Source organism: Melospiza georgiana, chromosome 31, assembly GCF_028018845.1.
Source record: "Melospiza georgiana isolate bMelGeo1 chromosome 31, bMelGeo1.pri, whole genome shotgun sequence".
NCBI lineage: Eukaryota > Metazoa > Chordata > Aves > Passeriformes > Passerellidae > Melospiza > Melospiza georgiana.
Window position 1 is genome coordinate 2725012 of NC_080460.1, and position 23734 is coordinate 2748745.

At 57.4% G+C, this 23734-nt stretch overlaps 2 protein-coding genes across 9 annotated transcripts in view; both read right to left on the minus strand.

Annotated features, from left to right (window-relative positions):
- Nucleotides 1–61: 61 nt before the first annotated feature.
- NKX6-3 (NK6 homeobox 3) lies at nt 62–2031 on the minus strand. The gene is made up of 3 exons (XM_058042531.1): nt 1650–2031; nt 360–529; nt 62–292 (listed from the first exon to the last, which is right to left on the minus strand). Exons 1-3 carry the CDS (start codon nt 2029–2031, stop codon nt 62–64), a joined length of 783 nt encoding a protein of 260 aa, XP_057898514.1.
- Nucleotides 2032–3903: 1872 nt separating this feature from the next.
- ANK1 (ankyrin 1) overlaps nt 3904–23734 on the minus strand; it is a 69413-nt gene continuing 49582 nt past the window's right edge. For 3 of the 8 annotated variants that reach the window (XM_058042543.1, XM_058042549.1, XM_058042550.1), the window contains exons 23-44: nt 23374–23397; nt 22439–22538; nt 22046–22193; nt 21756–21853; nt 20987–21211; nt 20109–20263; nt 19603–19814; nt 19313–19517; nt 18347–18443; nt 17324–17552; nt 16578–16703; nt 16378–16497; nt 16098–16182; nt 15810–15884; nt 14834–14965; nt 13898–14044; nt 11805–12360; nt 9933–10191; nt 8233–8316; nt 7468–7635; nt 7099–7224; nt 3904–6006 (exon numbers count right to left, since the gene is read on the minus strand). In XM_058042543.1, coding sequence (XP_057898526.1) covers nt 7126–7224; nt 7468–7635; nt 8233–8316; nt 9933–10191; nt 11805–12360; nt 13898–14044; nt 14834–14965; nt 15810–15884; nt 16098–16182; nt 16378–16497; nt 16578–16703; nt 17324–17552; nt 18347–18443; nt 19313–19517; nt 19603–19814; nt 20109–20263; nt 20987–21211; nt 21756–21853; nt 22046–22193; nt 22439–22538; nt 23374–23397 — 3344 coding nt within the window. In that variant the 3' untranslated portion in view covers nt 3904–6006; nt 7099–7125. The remainder of the gene's footprint in view (nt 6007–7098; nt 7225–7467; nt 7636–8232; nt 8317–9932; nt 10192–11804; nt 12361–13897; nt 14045–14833; nt 14966–15809; nt 15885–16097; nt 16183–16377; nt 16498–16577; nt 16704–17323; nt 17553–18346; nt 18444–19312; nt 19518–19602; nt 19815–20108; nt 20264–20986; nt 21212–21755; nt 21854–22045; nt 22194–22438; nt 22539–23373; nt 23398–23734) is intronic. The other 5 variants (XM_058042545.1, XM_058042547.1, XM_058042548.1 and 2 more) reach the window with 5 other exon arrangements.

The following is a 23734-nucleotide window of genomic DNA, read 5'->3' on the forward strand; positions in this document are numbered from 1 at the left end:
CAGCCAGGCAGGGCTCTGCGCTGCTCGGGGGGGGTTCAGAGGGGCCAGGCTGTGCCCCCGCTCAGCCGCTGTGGGTGCCCAAGCCCAGCATTGAGAAGGCTGCACGGTGCTTCCTCAGCAGCAGCCGGATCTTCTCGTCATCCGAGTCCGGGTCCAGGGGTTTGTTGTACTCATCGTCCTCGGTCTCGGAGGCCGCCCGCTCTCCGCCAGAGCCCCCCGCCCGCTGCGAGGATGAGGAGGGCTCCAGGGCGCTCTTCTTCCTCCATTTGGTCCGGCGGTTCTGGAACCAGACCTGGCGCCCCAGCTCGGTTAGCGGGCAGCACGCTGCGCGCCCCGGCCGCGCGGGACGCCGTACTCACCTTCACCTGGGACTCGGTCATGCCCAGGGAGTAGGCCAGCCGTGCCCGCTCCGGACCTGCCAGGTACTTGGTCTGCTCAAATGTCTTCTCCAGGGCAAAGATCTGGTGTCCCGTGAAGGTGGGGCGCGTGTGCTTCTTCTTGTGGATGCTGTCGGCCAAGTGAGCAGGGGCTACGGGAGAGGAAGGGAGAAGTGGGTGAGCTCTGGGCAGCCCACGACTCTGGACAACTCTCTGTCCACACTCAGCGACCAGAGAATCCCTCCACACCTGCTCCTCTGCACATTAAAACTTCATTCCTGCTCCCCTGTCCCAGGAGGGCTGAGCTGCCCAGTGTAAAGGTCACACGCAGGTGGGACAGGCACCTCGTGGTCCAGGACAGTGCTAGGTGCTTGTGCTGAGAGGGTAAGGGTCGCTATCAACAGTGCTTGACCCCAGAGCCATGCAGCAGTGGGAACACCTCCATGTCCCACACCTTGCAGGATGCAGGCATAGCTCGTGGCTGCCTCACCCATCTGCTCCAAAACCATCACCTGCAGAGGGGTGAAGGGGAGCGGAGCTGCAGGATCTGAACAGCTGCACGCAACCTCCCACGGGACACAGGATGCACCCATCCCACCCACCCCGTGGGACAGAAGCAACATTCTGCAATGCCCCTGACAGCTCTCCAGCAGTGCTGCCAGCCTGGCGCTCCTGATCCTGCCTGTCTCTGCCATGAACCACCCAGGCACGGACCCCAGCGAGGCTGCTTGAGAATCAGGGCGATCTTGTGAGCCAGAGCGCTCTGCATGTCCTCGCCAGCTGTGGCTGCCTGGGGGCAAAGAATTGGCTCTAATGACAAATCCTGGCAGGAGTGGGGGCAGTTGGTGCTCTGGCCTCTGCTGTACATGCACGACTCGCTGTGTCCTCCCTCTCCCCTCCCTTAGTGAGCTCTCTGTGGCTGTATGAAAGTCAGGACCCTCATGCTCGCTCATGCAGACTCTGCCCCACTCCCCATACACTCCCCGGCTCTGCCTCTCTCTGGGGCAAAGCAACACCGCTCCTGTTGCTTTGCTTTTGCACTTTCCCGCTATGTGAAAGTAGCCACTATTTGCCATTAGAGCCAAAAAGTTCTGTGACCGTTTGAGGTCCAGCAACTCCAGCCCTGGGCTCCTGGGTGAGCCCGCTGACCAACCTCACGCAGGGCAGTGGAGCAGACACAGCTCGGCCCATTCCCTTGCCTTAGTGCGGTTCGCCTGCATCCCCTGCGGTACCCACGGACCCAGCAGCCGCTCCGAGCCCCCCGGTACTTACGGCCGCCGCACTGCCGGCCGCCCCGCCACTCCGGGGCCGCCTCCGCCCAGCAGCTCCGGCCCCTGGGCAGGTACTCGCCCCCAGCCTTGGGGAGGGCGCCCACCTGGGGCCCGTAATAGACGCCCGGCGAGCCCAGTCCGTTCAATCCGCCCGCGTGCGGGTACCCGGGGAGGATGCCGCCGTTCGGCGCCGCCGCGGGCCGGCCGAGGATGTCGGAGATGCCGTGCGGGGTGCCCGCAGCCAGCTGGGCGCCCAGCCCCGGCGGTGCCAGCTTGTAGAAGGAGCTCTGCACCGAGTACTGGCAAACGGGCGCCTTGGCCTCGGGGAAGGCGCCCAGCGAGGGGCCGTTGAGCAGGAAGGTGCCCGGCAGGTTGGCATCCATGGCTGCAGCGGCGAGGCGGCACTCAGAGCCCGCAACCCCGGAGGTGCGACGGCTGGGCCATCGCCGCCGGTGTGCGGGCTGTGCGGAGCCCCGGGGTCCGCGGTGGGGCCGGCACCGGGGGCTGCAGAGCCCCAGAACCCGCGCTGCCCGCGGGTGAGGCTGGCACGGGGTCCCGGTGGGTCCCGGTGGGTCCCGGTGACCTCGGGGGGCTCCGGCCCCGGCCCCTCAAGTTGGGCTCGGGCAGCGCCAACATTTCTCTGATAAAGACGGGCTCATTAGAATAGCGCGCTGCCATTGGCCGCGCGGCTGCGGGCGGCGCGCTGATTGGCCAGGAGTCGGCGGCCGCGGCTGCCATTGGCCGAGCCGGGGCGGCAGCGCCTGATTGGTGAGGTCCAGATAAATGGAGCTTTGAACACCGGCGGCGGCGGGGACGGGACACGGGACACGGGACACGGGACACGGGACACGGGACACGGGACACGGGACACGGGACCGGACCGGACAGGACAGGACAGGACAGGGGACACGGGATATGGGACACGGGACACGGGACACGGGACACGGGACACGGGACGGGACAGGACAGGGGACACGGGATATGGGACACGGGACACGGGACACGGGACACGGGACACGGGACCGGACCGGACAGGAGAGGGGACACGGGATATGGGACACGGGACACGGGACACGGGACACGGGACACGGGACGGGACCGGACAGGACGGGACACGGGACACGGGACACGGGACACGGGACACGGGACACGGGACGGGACCGGACCGGACAGGAGAGGGGACACGGGATATGGGACATGGGACACGGGACACGGGACACGGGACACAGGACGGGACAGGACAGGACAGGACAGGGGACACGGGATATGGGACACGGGATACGGGATACGGGACACGACACGGGATATGGGACTGGACTGGACAGGTCAGGACAGGACACGGGACACGGGAATGGGTCGGGATGGACAGCATGGGATGGGATGGGATGGGATGGGATGGGATGGGATGGGACACGGGAATGGGTCAGGATGGATGGGAAGAGACGGGTTGGGACGGGACAGGAAGGGATAGGACAGGACAAGGGAATGGGATGGGATGGGATGGGATGGGATGGGATGGGATGGGATGGGATGGGACGTGTTGGGATGGGACAGGACATGACACGACATGGGAATGGGGAATGGGTCTGGATGGATGGGGTGGGAAGGGACGGGTCGGGTTGGGACGGGACAGGATGGGACAGGACGTGGGAATGGGTCTGGATGGATGGGATGGGATGGAATAGGATGGGAAGGAATGGGTCGGGACAGAACACGGAACGCAGGACATGGGACATGGAACACAACACGACATGGGAATAGGGATGGATGAGATGGGATGGGACGGGACAGGACAGGGCATGAGAATGGGTCGGGATGGGACGGGACGGAACAGGACACGGGAATGGGATGGGATGGGATGGGATGGGATGGGATGGGAAGGGATGGGTGGGATACAGGACCGGAGCACGGGGCAGCGCGGACCCTGGACAGCGCCGGTCGGGCTGGTGCTCTCCAGTGCTCTCCAGTGCTCTCCGGTGCTCTCTGGTGCTCTCCGGTGCTCTCCGGTGCTCTCCGGTGCTCTCCGGTGCTCTCCGGTGCGGTCTCAGCCCCGGGCCAGCCCCGCAGGGGTAACACGGACGCTTCCCCATCACCCACCCCCAGAGAGGCCCTTTCAGCCCCTCGGGGGCTCCTGCTCCCTTCAGCTGCCCCAGGAACGGCAGAAACGCGGCCGCCCCTGCCCTCCCTGCAAGAGGGAACCCAGCCCCGGGCTCTCCGTCATCCCCGCCTTTGGAGAAGCAGAGACGAGACACAGCTTGTGTTGATTTCTTTATTAATTCATATTCTGATAGCTGGTGTACAGGGAAATGATCTATACATCAGGGGGCCTAAGACAGGGAGATCCAAAAGGCTTGTTTCCATACCAATTAAAAAAAGAAAATAAAAGTAATCTTTAAAACTTCTAAAAAGCTTCTAGTGTGCAGACTGCAGCATTCTCTAGGCTCAATGTCGGGTGCAGCCTCCCCCTACCAGCCCTACAAGCAATCTGAGCGCGAAGCAATGTCACTGCAGGTGCCTGGCACGGTTCAGCACAGCACATTCCCTACGGCATACACAAGGCCAAAGCACTGGACCCACACACAACTCTAGGGTGATGCTACGGAGTCAGCTGTTGCAGTGGGCCTAGGGAGGTTACTGTACGCAGCGAGGGTGACGGATGGAGGCTCTGTGCCCGTATGGCTCAGCTTTGGGGCGGGGAGGGGACTGCTTTGCTCTCCGAGGCTGAGCTGGGTCGGTGGCTGGGCTGCAGCGAGGCTTTCGGGGCAGCCGGGGGCTCTCCCAGCAGATTGCACCCGCTGGAAGGCAGGGCTGCCCTGCCGAGGCCACCAGCACGCAGCCTGGAGCTGGAGGGGCGCTCGTTCTGCACCTGGCCACAGAGAACAGGCTCTCCAAAGCAGCAGCCACCTCCAGCAGAAAGAGCAGGGGGTCCCCACGTCGCTGTGCTACAAAGGGCCAGCTTCCCGCATCAGCTGGGGAAAGGACAGGGGCAGGGACCTGGGAGCAAGTGCCACTACCTTCTCCCTGCTCTCCTGGGCTCAAGTATCACAGCAGGGCCAGCGTCCTGCCCAGCTCTGAGCTGCCCGGGCAGCTCTGCCCAGCACGGCTCTCCTGGAGGCTCCCTAGCTCCCAGGGCTCAGGCAGATTCCACCCGGAGGAGACGCAGCCACCGGGGCAGCAGCAGCTCCCGTGGCTCTGGGTTTGGTCCCGGGGCAGTCGGATCCAGGGCTGCTCACCCCGCCCTTGCAGGCAGGCCAGGCTCCCTGCAAAGCCCTTGCCTGGGGTGCATATTGCACAGCTGCTGGCTATTGCTAGCTCCTGGCTCATCTCCTGAGCAGATATTGTGCTGAGTAGAGCTAGGCACAACCCCACGTCGTGGCACGAGCACCTCCTGCTCTCTCTCTCTCTCTGCACATCCTCCCTCGGGCCCCGAGCACCTCAGCGCAGCTGGAGCCGACACAAACTGGTGGCACTGCACCTCTGACCCCCCCTCTTCAGGCCAGGAAAGGGCCAGGCTCAGGCAGAGGGGCACAGCACAGCTGCCCTCTCACTCCCACAGCCTTCCTGCTCAAACATTTCCCGAAGGCTTTGCCCCACCCTGCAGCCTGAAGAGGTATACGAGAGCAGAGCTGTCAGTGCTTTGTACATACTGCTGGAGTGTCCCTAGGGGTTTGCATAGTATTTATTGGTTCATATACACAAGGCTGATTGCTGTACAGTTTTACACTTTCGACAGAAGCGACGAGCTCAGTGCGCCCTGCCCTGCTGGGAGGCTCTGCACGTGCTGGGGGGAGGAAGGGCAGCCCTGCAGCAGCCCCTCTGTCCCTGCAGCCTCCCCCGGCGCCCTCCGGCCACTGCTGCCCTCCCCAGAACCCAACACTCACAGGGAGGGATGAGAAGCGAGTCCAGCAGAGGCAGCACAGGCATTTGCAGGGGGGGCCAAGCACCTCTCCTTCCACGCTGAGCTGGGCCATGCCGTGCCAGCTCTCCTCCTGCAGCTGGAGCTCACACCCGGGGATGCATCCACGCACGGAGGTGCAATCTCCTTCCTTCTCCTTCTCTTCTGCTCCAGCTCTTGCCTCCCCAAGGAGCTGAGAGCAGGCCCCCGGGGTGTGGTGCTGTCTCTGGGGCAAGGATGGAGGCCCCTCATCTGTTTGAAGAACTGTAGCTCATGCGTCTTGCAGTCAGTCAGTCATGCGGATAGGAGGGTAAGTATATCTCATACAGGAATCATGCCATTAGCCTATAGAAACATGTACAGCCAGCCCTGCTCCCCTCCACTCTCTGCTCTCCTCTCCTCTCTCCTCAGGGATGTGTCAGAACGTGGGTGAAGTTCAGTGGTTTGGTGTTGAGGTGTGATCCTGGAGGGAGAGACACAGAAATGGGGTTACCAGGGATCCGTGGTGGCACATCCAGGGTTAATGGTGGATGGGGGAGCCCCTTCTGTACACTGTGCTTGTCCCACATGCACCCAAGACAAGATTTGGGGGGTGTCAGACGGTGACAGAGCAGCACTAAGTGGCAGGCCTGGAGCTGGGAGCAATGACAAGGGTGGCACCGATGGTGCTGCCCCATCTGCACAGAGAAAAACGACAGGAAAACGGTGCAGCTGGGCTCAAATGTGCTGTGCCAAGCACCCTGCCCTCAACCTGGCCTGGTCCCACTCTGCAGGGGGATCGGGGAATGCACAAGCTCATTCTGAGCTCAGTGAGGATCAGCTGAAGAAACATCCCAGGACAAAGGAGGGTGCCCTGTTGTCAGCCCCTACGAAGTGTCACATTCCTGCAGCACCTGCCAAGGCCTGGCCCCATCCTGCCTGCAGCAGAATCACTGCTTTCCTCTGCATGGCTGGCAGAGGCAGCAGCTGCGTGTCCCACTGCAGGGCTGTGAGCAGAAGGAGCAGCCCCAGCCCCACAAAACCCACCCTGCATCTCGCCCACAGCTCTGCCAGGGCTCAGCTGCACCCCTTGGGAAGGGGCACGCCAAAGGGCACAACGAGGGCTGCTCTCATCTGCCACAAGGCTGCACAGTCAGTGCTCATGCCTGAAGGGGGAAGTTCTGCTCACACCCCATGCAAATGCAATGCAGTCCCTGGACAAAGACCATCCATCCCTCAAGTCCCTGCAGTGACGTGGACAAAGCCCATCCCTGTGTCTGTAGCCCAGGAATAACAACTCTGTGACCCTGTCACCGGGGACATCTCAGTGTGCTGGCACTGCAGGAGCAGCCCTTGGCACCGTGACTGCAGTGCACACAGCTGGCTGCAGCACCCCTGCACACCACAGCACCAGGGCACGCTGCTGCCCACCCTCAGGGCTTCTCTGCAGCACAGCAAACCCTCAGTGCCCCCAAGAGATGGGCACTGCCCCACCACAATTCCCCCAGGAGAATGTGCACGACCAGCGGCTCAGTGCAGGCAGCCAGGACAGAAGCAAGAGCAAAGGCAGGGTTACCTCAAAAAAGAGGCCATTTGAGGGGGGTCACTGCTTCCCCCTTTTCAGGCTGGCTCGTTTCACTATCTGAGCCCCCATCCTGCCCCCAGAGACCTCTGGCTTCGGGACACGCACTCGCACCTCCTCCTGAGCGAGCCGAAGGGGCAGGGAGCAGGACATCACCCAGACAGACAGACAGACAGACAGAGAGAAAAGGACAGGAAAGGGAAAGGCAGAGTCAGTCGGCAGGCAGAAAACACCGAGCAAGAAGACTGGCGCAGTGGGCACGATTCGCTTCAGAAACCTTAGAGGGGAAACAGGAGAGGCGGAAGGGAGGACAGAGGGTGACACTGACCCTGCAGAAAGCCAGGGCTGTGAGCCACGCCGTACCTTGGCGCCCAGACCGTCCCGGTGCAGGATGGAGTACTTCATGAAGTGATCCTCGTCAGCCCCCAGCTCCGGGTGCTCCTGCAGGGAGCCCTCCAGGATCAGCTCCTCCTGCTCCTGCCTGTCACCCACGTCCCCAGGGCCCAGCTGGCGCACCACCTTCCGGATAATCTGCGGGGACCCGCACGGAGCCGGGCGTCACAGCCGGCCCCGGGGCACCACCAGCCCCTGCCCACCCTGCCCGGGGTGTGAGAGAGCCGGAGAAATGCCGCGAGTGTAACCCAAGACAGCGGCACAGCAACCAATGCCCTACATGGGCTGCGGGGTGCAGGGGACGAGGGAGAGGCTGGAAGGGAGAAGGGAAAGGCTGCAGGGCTGGAAAGGAGAAGGGAAAGGCTGGAAGGGAGAAGGGAAAGGGTGGAAGGGAGAAGGGAAAGGCTGCAGGGCTGGAAGGGAGAAGGGAAAGGCTGGAGGGGAGAAGGGAAAGGCTGCAGGGTGTGGAGGGATAGAAAGGAAAGGCTGCAGGGCTGGAAGGGGAGAAGGGAAAGGCTGGAAGGGGAGAAGGGAAAGGCTGGAAGGGAGAAAGGAAAGGCTGGAGGGCTGGAAAGGAGAAGAGAAAGGCTGCAGGGCTGGAAGGGGAGAAGGGGAAGGCTGGAAGGGAGAAGGGAAAGGCTGCAGGGAAGAAAGGAAAGGCTGCAGGGGTGAAGGGGAGAAGGAAAAGGCTTACCCACACCCATACCCATAGCCATACCCAGGTCACTCACTCACCTTCTTGGTGATGATATTGCCTTGATCGTCCGTGAACTGCTCCTCAGTCACCTGCTCTCCCGGCAGATGAAGAGCTTCATTCCCCTGCGGGAACAGCAATGGGCAGATCAGGGCATGCCAGGGCGGTGACGGCAGTGGTTTACCCGGCAGGACAGCACACCTGACGTGCACCCCATCCATCCCCGCTTTCCTCTGCATCTGCCCGGGGCTGCCCTGTCCGCTCCCGTTACCTTCAGCAGGACCCTCCGGCGGACCACCCTGGCCGAGAGAGCCTCCTCATCATCCGCCAGCCCCTGGCTCTCGCCGAGCTCCTTGTCCAGCTCGCGGTGGGCGTGCTTGAGCAGGAAGCGCACCGAGCCGCGGACGATGTGCATCACGTTCTGGCAGCTGACCAGCAGGAAGGCCAGCAGCACCAGAGCGATCAGCAGCTGGGCCAGGAAAGCCCACATGGTGCCCGGTGCGGCGCTCAGAGCCCGGCCATGCCGCCCGCCCGCGGCTCCCGGGGGGCGGCGAGAAGGGAGCGGGCAGGGGGAGCGTCCTGGGCGGTCACATGTGGATGGGAGTGCCCGGACACGGAGAGCGGGGCTGAGCTGTCCCTGTGCTCTGTCACCCGGCCAGGCACTGAGCGGGGCTGAGCTGTCCCTGTGCTCTGTCACCCTGCCCAACAGCCTGTCCCATAGCCAGGGAGAGCAGGACAGATCTGTCCCTCTTCTCTGTCAGCTTTTCCAACAGCCTGTCCCATAGCCAGGGACAGCAGGACAGATCTGTCCCTCTTCTCTGTCAGCTTTTCCAACAGCCTGTCCCCCTGACCACAGCAGACAGAAGGAAAGATCTGTCCCTCTTCTCTGTCCCCCTGACTATGGCAGTGAGCAGGACAGATCTGTCTGTCTGTCAGCTTATCCAACAGCCTGTCCCCTAGCCAGGAGGGCAGGACAGATCTGTCCCTCTTTTCTATCAGCTTGTCCAACAGCCTGTCCCATGGCCAGGCAGAAAGCACGACATACCTGTCCCTTTTCCCTGTCAGCTTTTCCAACGGCCTGTGCCATGCCCAGGGAGAGCAGGACAGATCTGTCCCTCTGCTCTGTCACCCAGCCTGTGCCATGCCCAGGGAGAGCAGGACAGATCTGTCCCTGTTGTCTGTCCCCCTGACTATGGCAGCGACAGGACAGATCTGTCCCTTTCTCTGTCACCCTGCCCAACATCCTGTTCCCCTGACTGTGGTGGGCAGTCCTCCATCACAGGATAAATGAAGCCCAGAGCTTTGGGGTGTCACTGGAATCACACCTGTCTCAGGTGACCCAGGGCTGAGCGGCCACCTCCAAGCGTGTGCCCTGGCTGGGTAAAGGTGCTCCCCCTCACCTTGTACCTGCTGGCTCTGTGTGACCCTGGCATCCAGCCCAGTGCCCAGCCTGGCCCCTGGATTATTTCTGGCTCGGGCAGGCTGCTGGGCTGCCAGCCAGGGCAGATCCTCAGTAAGGAACGGCTCTGGGAGGGTGACTGGGTTATAAACGGAGAGCAAGAGCTCAGGTGTCAAGCCCAGCAGGCTATTCTGGGCTGAGAGGCACCCCAAAGGGCAGGAAGTATTCCAGGGGAGCTGAGGAGGTCTGCTGTCACCTGCTCTGCCTGACCGGGCTCCAGCAGGGGCTGTCCATGGGGGTCACACCTTCCTGCGGGGCTGACTGCCCTGCTCCTGCTCTCACCTGCCCAAAGAAGCGGCTCTGGGGCTCCTCCTGCCAGCCGCCCGTGGGGTGCTGGGGCTGCCACTCGCTGTCCTCGGCAGAGCTGACCCTCAGCAGCTCCGTGGGTGCCGCCAGGACCTGCCCTTGCTGCTGGCCCTGCGCCCCGGAGGCTGTGCTGTGCGTTGGGAGCAGCCTTCGGGTGACTCCCTCCTGCCAGGAGCCCGCTGTCAGGTCCTGTAGGCAGGAGATAAAGGAGCCTTCTGCATTCCAGTCCCTCAGCCTGGGCACCAGAGAGGGACAGGGACAGGGAGAGAGAGACAGAGAGAGAGAGGGGCAAGTCAGCTTTGCACGGAGTGCCGCACCCTGAGCAGCAGCCGAGCTCGGGCAGGCACCACCTGCATCACACCTGCACCCCACAGGCACGCCTGCACCCCACCTGTACCCCACACCTGCACCCCACGGGCGCTGCTGGGCACCCCACAGGCACCCCTGCACCTGGCAGAAGCAGCACAAGGCACACAGATGCACAAAAGGCACAGGCCACCTCCATGCCATGCTCTCCCTGCCCATCCCACGGCCTCACAGCTTGGTGGCACTGTCGCAGACATCATTTCATGAAAAATCCTCTCCTTTAGGATTTTTCCTCCTGAGAAGCTGGGAGGCCTCAGGAACAAAATGCAAACAATGGTTATCTGCTGCTGTGGAATGCAACAGGTGCATCTGGGATTGGTCTCATGTGGTTGTTTCTAATTAATGGCCAATCACAGCCCAGCTTGGGTTGTGAGTCTGAGAGTCTGAGCCACAAACCTTTGTTATCATTCCTTATTCTATTCTATTCTATTCTATTCTATTCTATTCTATTCTATTCTATTCTATTCTATTCTATTCTATCCTATCCTATCCTATTCTATTCTATTCTTAGCTAGTCTTCGGATGAAACCTTTTCTTCTATTCTTTTAGTATAGTTTTAATGTAATACATAAAATTATAAATCAAGCCTTCTGAAACATGGACTCAGATCCTTGTCCCTTCCCTCATCTGTAAATCCCTGTGAACACCATCACAGTGGCCAGGGGTTGAGGCAAGAGCATGCTGTGCTCTCGTGGTCCAGTGTGGTCTAGCTCTAACTCTAATGTGGTTTAATGCTGTGGAGCATTTCTGGGTGCTGCCAAGGACTTCATGGGTCCAGTGCCACTGGAATGTGATGTCACCCTGATTTTTTAAGATTTTTCTAAGCCTTCTGATGCTTACATTCTCATAACGAACTTCCTCACACACTTTCTGTAAATATCTCATTGTTTTGCATTCTTTTATGGAGGAGGAGGAGAAATTTGATGGACTGTTGGTTTGCCCAGTGTCACTGGAGAGGTGGCACTGTCACCTTCCAATCCACTGTCACCTTTCTGTAAATATCTCATTGTTTTGCATTCTTTTATGGAGGAAGAGGAGAAATTTGATGGACTGTTGGTTTGTGCAGTGTCATTGGAGAGGTGGCACTGTCACCCTCCAATCCAGTGTCACTCTTGGAAAACTATAAATGTTGGGTAATAAACTTCTCTTTTTCCTTCACCTTGAGAGCAGCAGTGTGTGTGCAATTGTGTTGTTTCATATCCTATAGTGACAATATGGGAGGAGGCAGCCCAGGTTAGGGTTAGCTCTCCTAAGTACGCCCTCCATGCAGGGCCTGGCTGACTGGGGCTCTCTTCCAGAGCATTTCCAGAGAGGCATGAGGCCCAGCCATGGTTCTGTGCACTGCAGATGCCTGGGCTGCAGAGCTGGAGAGCAGCAGGGAAGCAAGCAAAGCGGGGAGATCATTGCAGCTGGCCCAGCGCAGGGCAGTAGCTGGCAAAGCAGTTTTGTGCTCCCCTGGCACGCTCACCCAGGCTGCAGTACCTGTCTGCACTCTTCTCCACATCGTGGCTAAAGGTGGGTGATGTCAAGATCCTGGTTTGCACCTTCTCCTGAACTGAAACAAAAGAGACTTCACTCTCCGGGTCCTGCTCCCCAGTCCCTGCTTGATGATGATCACCAGATGGCATCTTCCCCTCTGGCCTCTGCCCCTCCTCCTGCTCTAGGAGGTCAATCAGCCCATTCATGGCATCTGAGTCCACTGTGTCATCCTCAACCAGGTCCATGGAGCCCATGTGGTCTGGGCCATGAGCATCTGCCAGGAGCTGCCCTGGGAAGCGTCCTTCACTCGTGGCGTCCGAGTCCTCCGCCTTGCTGCACTCCAGAGAGGAGTCCTCAGCGGTCACCAGCGAGGGGGTGAGCCCCGAGGACCACACCTGCATGTCGGACATCTCCATCAGGGCATCCTGCTCAGTGGCAGCCATGGGGATAGCATCCATGATGGCCACCTCATTCCAGTACTGGTCGGCACGCAGCGGGGATGGCAGTGTGTAATGCAGGGAGGCGGGGGACAGCAGCTCGTCCTGCAGCGAAGCGTAACCTAAATGGGCAGACAGAGGCATCATCATGTCCAGCAGCCGCCCTCAGGCACGCGCAAGCGCAGTGGGGGCGGAAAGGGACACGGCTTTCGGGAGGGATGGCAGCCCCAAGGACAGCGACGGGCATGCCCCAGCGCCAGGGCCAGGCCGAGCGGGGCTGCGCTCACAGCAGAGCTCTCAAGGTCCCTGCAGATGCTGCCATGCCTCCCTTCACATCCTGGGGCTGCTTTGGGCAGGTCCTGGGGCTGCCTCCTCCCCGTGAGGAGGGCTGGCCCGGTGTTCACACAGTTCTCCATCCGCACTGCAGGGCACAGTGCCCCTCTTTGCTACCCTGCTCCGTCAGACCCCCTGGCCCCTGCCCACAGCCCCCATCCAGCACCAGCTGGCTGGCAGCTGGCCTGGAGTTCAAGTAGGCATCAACCCTCGAAGCCAAACACTCCACACAGCACAGAGGAGCGGGTTGGAAGGACCACGAGCAGAGAAGGATGGCCCCAGAGCATGCCATGCATCCCCAAGGCCCTGCAGAAGGCAGCCAGGGCCTCACAACCCCGCTGGTGTCTGCAGGGCCACAAACCATTGGCACGTCTCATGCCCAGGGCCACGTGCACAGCTCTACATGAACCACAACCAAGCCAGGCACTCCCACCCATGCAGGTGGCTCTGCTCAGCCCTTCCCAGCTTTCAGCCACGTTTTCACCCCTGGATTTCAGCAGTGAGGCTGTTCTGCTGCCCAGGGAGTGCCAGCCACAGCCAAGGCACAGGAAGGGCACCTCACCCATGGGCAGGGGCATGCAGAGCAGTGCCAGCAGGGGAAGGAGCTTGGGACTGTGCAGAAGAAGGCCTGGGATGGCTGCCTGCAAGCGTGGCAGCTGTCAGAGGGGCAGTCCCTGGCGCCATGCAGTCGCTGGATGCGGCTCCCAGAGGGCTTAGCTGAGGTGGAGACAGTGGAGACAGGCAGTGGAGGATGAGAGAAGGAGAGGCCAGGATGAGCTCAGAGGAGAAAGATGAAAAGAAGTGACCCACAGGAGGAGTGCCCGCACCTGGCAGCGCTAGGTGGCATGTTTGAGAGAACAGAACAAGGGGAGAGACAGAGAGGGAGAGAGCCATGAGCTGGCGCTGCAGGGCCGCAGTGCAGGGCTGCAGCAGCACAAAGCCCTGCCCTTGTCTGCTGTGCTGGCTCCCCAGCAGCGTGTGCCACAGCTCGCTCTGGCTGTGTCCCCACATCCAGGCCCCCTCTGCCCGGATGGCACCCACCACCAGGGCTCAGCGAGCTCCCTGACCAGCCAGAGACACCTCTCACCTCTCACGTGGGATGAGGAGCACATCTCTCAACCCCAGCTGGGGAGTTCCTGAGAAAGCAGCATGGCAGAGCCAAGCTTTCTGCAGCACCGGCCCCACTGAAGAGGCCGCACCTGCCAGCAAAGTGCCCGCTCACTTCTCAATGGGTGCAGCCTGCTCGGGCAAGACCCCAGCCCCAATCTGCGCACAGACTGTGCCCCCAGGGCCCTCCTGCGTTCCCTGGCAGAAGATGGGGCTCACCATTCATCTGGGACGGGGAGAGGGAGTAATCCCTGTCCGAGTAGCGCCAGCTCCCCTTGAGGCCGCGGCTCTGCCGGCCCGAGCCCTCCAGCATGTTGACGATCTCGCTGCGGTCGATGTTCCTCAGCGCCGTGTACAGGTTCTCAACTGCAGGGGGAAAGGTGGTTGTCACTTGGGGAGCGTGAAAAATGCGTGTGTTTTATGATTGGCTTTTTGCAAATATTGAAATGAGTATCGTGTGTGTTGCGTTGGAAAGTGATGCTGTGTTAATTCTCTTAAGTAGTGCGTTAAATATAGTTTTAGGTTGTAAAAATTGTTAAAATAGAAACAATGCTGTGTAGGATGCTTTTTTTTTTTAAAGAAAGGCCTTACAGAGAGATATTAGCGACAGGATACCTGAACCTTTCAGAGAAAAAGAATTTATTGCCCTCTTATCAGAAGAAATTAACTTCTTCCTGCCTCTAAGGTGCTGTTAGGATTCAGAGGAAGAAGCTGACACTGACCAGACAGAATTCTGTGTTTGAATGGAATTTATGCATCGTGTATGAATATGCAACAGGCTGTTGCTTTTAAGGGTTAATCCTCTGTTAATGTGGGTCCTTTTTCGGGCTCGTGCTGCCCAGAAAAAGGCACCCAGACGTCCATAACTCTCTGTTTCTATTGTCTCATATTGTCCTAATTCAAACTGTCCAAATTATTATTACTCTAATTGTATTACTATTTTTATAACCATTTCATTACTACTAAACTTTTAAAATTTTAAAACCGAGCCATTGCTGTTTTTCACAGGGAGGCACAGCCGTGCTCCACACACCCTCCAGGTGTGGGAAGGCAGGTATGCATGGACCACACCTGCAAAGCCAGCCAGTGGTCCTTGGAGATGCACACCGTGCCCTGCCACCCCTGTGCCTGTGAAAGGGCACCACAGCTACTCACTCTTGACGTTCTTGCCCTCACGGCTGGCCCAGAGGTTGAGTAAGGCGATGCTCTGCTCCAGGAGGGAGTTGGGGTTCTCCACACGTATCCTGTTGATGTCGTCCACGCCGAATTGCAGCTCACGCGCCAGCTCTGGGGAAAACGGCGGGTCAGTATCACCCCTTGTAACCCATCACCAGGCTGGGGATGCTGTGAAGGGCTCAGCCAGTGAAGGAGCAGCACAGAGACCCTCTGTTCCATACGGCTGAACACAGCACAACATGCAGGAGCTGGGATGGGGCAGGGGTTGAAACCCCCTTGCTGTGACTAGCACAGGAGGGAATCATGCTAAAAGCTGTGGGCTCGTGGGATGTGTGGCTGCAATGAAGAGCTGTGCAGCTCATGACAAAGCCCTAGCCTGGTAGCCATGCATGTGAATATGTGCACAGCCATGGGAAGGTTCATTTCAGTGCCCTGGAATGCTCGCAGCAGGGGTGCACTGTCGCAGACCTCTTTTCATTAAAAATCCTTTCCTTAGGATTTTTCCTCCTGAGAAGCTGGGAGGCCTCAGGAACAAAATATAAGCAATGGTTATCTGCTGCTGTGGAATGCAACAGGTGGATCTGGGATTGGTCTCATGTGGTTGTTTCTAATTAATGGCCAATCACAGCCCAGCTTGGGCTGTGAGTCTGAGAGTCTGAGCCACAAACCTTTGTTATCATTCTTTCTGATTCTATTCTTAGCTTAGCTAGCCTTCTGATGAAACCGTTTCTTCTATTTTTTAGTACAGTTTTAATATAATATATATCATAAAATAATCAATCAAGCCTTCTGAAACATGGAGTCAGATCCTCGTCTCTTCCCTCATCTGAAAACCCCTGTGAACACGGTCACAACGCACTGCAAAGCAGCCACTTCCAGCACACTGCCAGCCTCCCTAAGTGCCAGCTCTCCCAGGAGTGCTGAGCATCCCCAGAACCCTCAGGTGTGCACTCACCTGCCCAGCTGAGGCCCAGCTGCTCTGCTATGTCAACCATCTTCTGGTCTGCCTTGTCTGTGCTGCTCAGAGAGCCTGGAAGGGGAGAAGGAGTCACAGCTCAGCTGCACAGGGTCCTGCAGCAGAGCAGTGAGGGGAAGGGGTGCTGGCCCTGGGGGTCACAGACCCTGCAGGCAGCACCAAGGGAACCTCCAGGGACAGGGGAGTTGCTGTGAGTGCAACTGTGACGGGATCATCCCAGCTTTGCAGGTGGGGAGTGGGCTGGGGTGCTCCCAGCAGGCTGCATACCAAAACTGGTCTCACTTAGGATGCTGTATCGCTCCCGCAGGGACAATGGGGTCAGCGTCCTCCTTCGCTCCTCACTGCCACTTCCCTGTGAAGGTGGTGACAAACCAAGGGGTCAGCAGCTTGAAGAGAAGGCAGCAGCTCTGCCCTGGCACGGCTGCTTCTCCTTCACCTCCTCAGTGGCCTGGCACGGCCACGTGGAGCAGGTGAGGACACCAAGGGCTGTCCCCTGCGCTTGGGGAAGGGATGGGCCCAACCAGAGTGCCAAAGGCCCTGCACTGACCTTGCTGCAGGGTGGGATGGTGATGTTCAAGTGGCAGAGCACGTGCTGCAGGTCCTCGTATTTCATGGCCTTGCGCAGGAAGGACAGGGAGCCACTGGCTTCCCTGCTGCTGTCCCTGACCTGAGTGCAGAGCCCAGTTAGGTGCCTTGGCACCAGCCAAGGGCCCTAAATGCTTGCCCAGCCTTGTACCCTGGCGTTACCTTGATGGGAATGACGAGACGGTTCTCGCGGAAGGACTGGAAGAGGAAGGTGCGGGGCTGAGCAGCCTTCTTGACAGGCACCAGGTTCCCTGAGAGTTCCACGTGCAAAGGCATTCCCTCCACCACCTGGCCAGAGCAGAAAATATCCTCAGAGCCTGTGCAGAGCTGCTTCAGGGCAGGTAACCCTGACTCTCCCAGCCAGGCCAGGGCCAGCCCCTTCCAGTGGTATCAGTCTCTGTCACAGACACATTTTATGAAAAATCCTTTGTTTAGGATTTTTTCTCCTGAGAAGCTGAGAAGCCTCAGGAACAAAATGTAAACAATGATTATCTGCTGCTGTGGAATGCAACAGGTGCCATCTGTGATTGGTCTCATGGGGTTGTTTCTAATTAATGGCCAATCACAGTGAGCTGGCTTGGACTCTCTGTCCAAGACAAAAGCTTTTGTTATCATTCATTCCTTTTCTATTCTTAGCTAGCCTTCTGATGAAATCCTTTCTTCTATTCTTTTAGTATAGTTTTAATGTAATATATATCATAAAACAATAAATCAAGCCTTCTAAAACATGGAGTCAGATCCTCACCTCTTTCCTCATCCTCGGACCCCTGCGAACAGGGTCAAAAGTCTCCCCTCCCTTTGTTGTCCCTCTCCCCTCCCTTTGTTATCCCTCTCCTCTCCCTTTGTTATCCCTCTCCCCTCACTTTGTTATCCCTCTCCCCTCCACACACACTGCTGAGGGCACAGACCTCGATGTCCCTGCTGCGGGCCACCTCAGTGAAGTTCTCATGCTGCTCCAAAGTCTTGTCCACCTTGTCGTCAGTCATGCAGTAGCAGCGCAGCCGGCCCTCCCGCGCGTCGTTCATCTTGGCAAACACCACGAATTTGGCCATGTAGGGCACGGCTGTCAGCTCCTTGTACAGCATGGTGGCAAAGTGCACTGCCTCAGCCGTGCGTGGGCAGTCGGCCAGCCAGAACCTGCAGGACATTTGGGTCAGGGGGCTGCTGGGCAGTGGCAGCTGCCCCCCACACCCCTCGACTGTCATCATCATATTTTCTGAGAAATCCTCTTTGCCCAGGATTTTTCTCCTGGGAAGCTGAGAAGCCTCAGAGAAAAAGGAAAACAATACTATCTCATTTGCTTCTCCTGTGTTTTGCTGCTTTGGAATGTGGTTTGAGGATTGTTTATCCAACATGGGAATTGTTTTAACTTAATAATCACAGTCAGGATATGTCGAGACTGGAAGGAGTCACGAGATTTCATTATCATTCTTTGTAGTCTTCTGCCTGTATCTTTTCTCTTTTCTTTAGTATAGTTTTAGTACAGCGAATAGAATAGAATAGAATAGAATAGAATAGAATAGAATAGAATAGAATAGAATAGAATAGAATAGAATAGAATAGAATAATAAATTAGCCTTCTAAGAACATGGAGTCAGATTCATAATTTCTTCCTGCCATGGGGAAACCCTGAAAATTCCACACTCAACACCCAGCTGGACTGCAAAGGAAGCCCCAAGAGTTCTGGACAAAGGTGTAGGCCCATCTTGGATATGGACCCAGCCAAACACAAATAATGATCCCCTTCCTTCTGCACGCCCAGCTGTCATGACTGTTTCCAGAAGTTTGCTATGGGGGTCTCAAAGCCAGAGGAAACCACCCTGCATGGAGGAATAGCCCCAGGGGTAAGGGGCTTCTCCTGGCAAAGGCTGTAGCAAGGACCAAGGAGCACCAGATATCCTCAGACGGGCACAATTTTGCCCAGGACTCACCTGGCAGACACATTGGTGGTAAAATTAGCACACTCATTTTCGTAGATTAGCTTTGTGGTGCCTGTTATGTCTTCCCACTGGGCTTGGGCTGTCCCTCCTGCAGCGGAAAGCAAGGGTGAGCATACTGTCTTTCCATCTATTTTTTTAATCTTGATTTTATTTTTTTGGTCAAATAAATAAACTGTATATCCCTGCATTATCCAAATCACTTGTCATCAAAGCACCTTCAATTATCCTTCCTATACATTTTCTACTATCAAAAATAACGATCAACCATCATCATCGCTTCACGGCCGTCCCCAAACAAACATAGAACTAACCCCAGAACTGATCCCCCTCCAAAAACCAAACAAAAAAAATACAAACCATGACGATAAACCATCGGCTAATCACCCACCAAATATTGTTCTTGTAGCTTATAAAAAGCATGACAAAAAGCCTGGGGTCTGCATCCCCTGGGCATTTGGTTTCTCTACAGGGGAAATGAGGTCCCTGGAGCTGCACACCTTGAGGCAGCCCATCCTGTTAGCATTCAAAAACACATAATCACATAAGTGATTATATGCAGTGCTTTTATTAAGAGCTCTGGGAATTGGGGTGTTAGAACCCAAATCTGATTCCGACCATACATCCGAGATGAACATGTTTTTATACTCTATCGTTATATAACTTTCATGTTAATTATTAAACTTACATTGCTCTATTGTATATACAGTTTTCAGCTAAAGATAGCCCCGTTAAATTTCCAGCATAGTTTCTCATGATTCCTCTTACGGTTATATAACAATTATATTTAATTACTAAACAATCATCACATCTAACAATCATATCATTTATCATACTGCTTACGCAGGCGCAGCGATCTGAGAAAACACAAAGCCCAACATTTTCAAAGTTCTATCTTTAACATTTTCCAGGGCTCCACTATCAATCCCATCTCCACGGAGAGCACGTTTGCGGCCTCACCAATCACACTGCAGAGCAGACGCAGGCTGGTGGTGTCACCCTCGCCGCTGTCCCGGGGGTTGTCCTTCCAGGACGGTGGCAGCGGGATCCGCAGGCCGATGGGGCGGTGGAACTTCCTCCGCCGCGGCTCCACGGTGACAATGGGGCTGAAGGTGGCTTGGTTCCCCAGCAGCTTGGTCACCAACTCATCAGGCACAGGCTGTGCCTGTGGGGAGCACAAGGGTGGGCGTCAGGGATGGCTTTCCCCCAGAAGCATGTCTGAGCCCCAGGCTGGGCTCTCTGAGGCTCACCTGCAGGGCCAGCCTCACTCTCTTGGTGACAGCAGCGTCTGGGAAGGTGGCCTGCACCATGGGCACCAGTGTGCTTTTCAAACACCCTCCCTCAGGGCCGATCATGTCGCAGTCCTGGCAAATCCGCGACATGACCACGAAGTAGAGGGGGAAGTCGGTGGTGATGATGCGGCAGACGCGCTTCTTGTCCAGCTCCTCCTGGCTCTCCAGCTCTGCAGGGGCAGCACAGCCATCAAACAGTGCTCAAAACCAAGCCTGTGGCTGTCAGTGCTCATACACCAAGCCTGTGACTGTCAGTGCCTCATACATCAAACCTGTGCCTGTCACTGCTCATACACCCAGCCTGTGGATGTCACTTGGTGCTCATACACCCAGCCTGCGGATGTCACTCAACGCCCCACCACGCCACACTGACCCCACCACTCAGCCCCACTCCACCTCCCAGGCCACCTGCAGCCTTTAGGGACCTGCCAGGCAGAGCAGCCCCTGCCCTGCTGTCCCCTCACCCTCGTCCATGCCGTTGAGCAGCTGGTCCATGTAGCTCTCCTCGTAGCGGTTGCGGTGCTCCTTCCACATGGAGCCGTTCTCGCTGCGCAGCACCACCAGCTCGCGGTCCCCACGGCCATAGGAGGCAAAGTGTGGGATCTCCACGATGACAGGGCTGCAGAGAGCACAGGGAGGCCACTGGCACCCACAAGGACGTGCAGGCAGCAAGGTGGCCCTGGGGAAGGAGTGCTGACCTCCCTCGCTCTGCCAAAGAGGGCTCTGCACCTGGGGGCTGCTCAGGGCTTTTGTGACACTGCTCTGTTACTGTTGAATGACTCATGCCAGAAACACATTGCACCCCACAAGAGGTGGGATGTCTGTCGCAGGCATCTTTTATGGAAAACCCTGTCCTTAGGATTTTTCCTCCTGAGAAGCTGGGAGGCCTCAGGAACAAAATGTAAACAATGGTTATCTGCTGCTGTGGAATGCAACAGGTGCATCTGTGATTGGTCTCATGTGGTTGTTTCTAATTAATGGTCAATCACAGCCAGCTGGCTTGGACAGACAGCTGAGCCAAACTTTTGTTATCATTCTTTGCTATTCTATTCTTAGCTTCTGATTAAATCCCTTCTTCCATTCTTTTAGAATAGTTTTAATGTAATATATACCATAAAATAATAAATCAAGCCTTCTGAAACATGGAGTCAGATCCTCATCTCTTCCCTCAACCAAGAACTCCTGTGAACACCGTCACAGGATGTCTCCTGTAGCACCCTCAAGAAGCAGATGGAGGCAGAATTCTTGCTTTGTGTAGCAAAGCCCTCCAGAAGAACCCAGATCTGCTCCCAGTCCTGCTGTGGGCAGCCCAGTCTGCCCTTCTTCTCCCAGCTGTGCTCACCTGAGGAACTGGGCGCCAGCAGGCCCCAGAGCAATGATCCGACTGCCCAGGCCCTCCTCCTCAGCCAGGGGAGGGGGTGCAGGCAGCTTTTGGGGTTTCACCAGGCGGCAGGTGATGCGGGTGGGCGCGGCGCAGGCGCGGGGCGGGATCACCACGCGCAGCCCGTGGTGCCGGCTGCCCCGCATGGAGCCACCACGAGCATCCACCATGAAGCTCACCAGGAACCTGGAGGGGATAGAATCACGGGGATGTGGGCACATTGCAGCCAGAGCACGCGTGTGTCGCAGACATCTTTTATGAAAAATCGTTTTTTTTAGGATTTTTCCTTCTAAGAAGTTGAGAGGCTTCAAGAACAAAATGTCAACATTGATTATCTGCTGCTGTGGAATGCAACAGGTACATCTGGGATTGGTCTCATGTGGTTGTTTCTAATCAATGGCCAATCACAGCTATTCTATTCTATTCTATTCTATTCTATTCTATTCTATTCTATTCTATTCTATTCTATTCTATTCTATTCTATTCTATTCTATTCTATTCTATTCTATTCCATTCCATTCCATTCCATTCCATTCCATTCCATTCCATTCTTAGCCAGCTTTCTAACAAAAACATTTCTTCTATTCTTTTAGTATAGTTTTAATGTAATATATATCATAAAATAATAAATCAAGCTTTCTGAAACAGAGTCAGACCCTCATCTCTTCCTTCATCCAAAACCCCCTGTGAACACGGTCACAGGCATGTGCTGCCCGAGCTGGGCACTCACCCTGTGTGCACGGGGCTGGCCACTGGGCTGATGTTGTCTGAGGTCTCCGTGGCTGGGCTGCTGGGGATCAGAGAGTCCTCATCGAACTCTTTGGAGGGCTGTGAAGGGCAGGGAAGAGATTTTGTGGGCAGACAGTCCCGTCTTGCGGTGTTGAGCCTGCCCACCCTCACACAATCCTCACGGGACCATCCTGTACCACTGGGTCAGTGCCCATTACCCGCCACACATTTGAGCTCTGTGGTGATGGGGGAGCCCGGGGGAGGCCGTGGCAGGCTGTGTGTCATGCTCACCTCCTGTGGGGACACCGAGGGTGCATGCAGCAGGCTGACTTGCTCAGCTTCTGTCTCCACAGGTCCTACCTGCTCAGTCTCCTCAGCTCTGGTCACCACAGTTTCAGGTGGGACGCAGGGGACCTGCAGGACAGCTGGAGACTCCACCCTGCCAGAAGAGGGTTAGTGACAGCCATGGAAGTGTTAGGGACCCTCAGCCCCTGCCCATCCATCCCCACAGAGTCCTGGGGCCACTGGATAAAGGTAAATTAAGCAGCAGCCCCATGTCCTTTGCCTGCTGCGAGGGCTCAGTGATCTGTTCCTTGCCCAGAGCTTTCTGTGCCCCTTGCCCAGCACAAAGCTGGTCCTGTGCCCTGTGTACCTGCTCCCTCCCCACCACGCAGCGTCTCTTACGTTTGCTCCAGTGTCGTTGTGGCCATGAACTCCAGCAGCTCTCTTTTGCCTTCCTGCTCCCTGAGATCTGGTGTCTTGGGCTTTGCAACCAGCTCTTCCTCTGAAACCAAGAGTTGGCTCAGCAAGCAGAGGCGGATGGACAAGGGAACACAGATACCACAGATACCCAGCCCTGGGGCCCATCCCTGCTGGACACACACACACACACACTCTCTTGCCCTCAGCCAGACACAGGGAGGGCTTTGCTGCTGCCACAATGGCAGGACAGGGGGACAGGGGCTGTGGGAGCCACTGGGAAACGTGGCTGCTCCTCAACTCTTTCTCCCAGCACCAAACACAGCGCAGGGGATGCTTCACACTTTGGTGCCTGGCACAGGGACATGGGCACCACTGGGGGATGTTAGGGGTGTTACGATGCTGCCCTAACACTACCCCTCACTGGAAGCACAGAGCTCTGCTAATACTGACCACTGGCCTCATTAATACCCGCTAATCAGCACATCAGGGTTTGGCTCTGGCCAGTGCCTTGTGGGAAGGGTGTCCTGCACTTCCTGCAGCAGGGTGCCCCAGAAATGGGCAGGGGAGCACAGCAAGAGAGACCCCTGAGCTCTGGGGTCAATCCCCGCTCTGGCCAGGGTGGCGTGGGGCAGTTGTGGAGGGATTGTCACAGTTCCAGGGACTGTCACAGCGCCAGGCTCCTCCACCTGCCGCGGACAGGGCTCTGACAGGGGGCCCAGGCTCCTCCTGCGTGGGAGGATGCCCGTTCATGCAGTCACACCACAGCAAGCAGCACGGACACGGTTGGCAGGGCAGGATGGCAGGGGCTGGCTCTGCAGAGCAGCAGCGAGGCTCAGCAATGGACATGGCGTGCGGATGGTCAGTGGCCATGGGGTGAAATGGGCCATTGAGCTGGGGGCAGGGGACACATTTCATACCCATTACTGTGACATGAGCAGTGCCTGCAAAGTAAGAAGAGGCAAAAGTGAGGTGTTGGTTGGGAGGGGTGCAGGAGCAAACCAGCTGCAGCTGGGCTGGCAGCTGGGACCCTCCTTGCCTGAGCAAGGCGCGGCGGGGGCTCTGCACGCCCTGGGGCTCTCTGCACAGTCCCTGCGCCACGGGATCACGGAGATGTCCACACTTATCCCCCCTGCACAGTGCAGGGAGGCACCCAAGGCAGGAGGTGACACCTCAGGAGCCTGGTGGGCTTCCCTCCATCCTCTCTGCAAGACCCCAGCAGGGCCCACACAGCTCCCTGGCCTGGGGGTGCCCCTGTTCCAGCAGGAACACCAGTGCCAT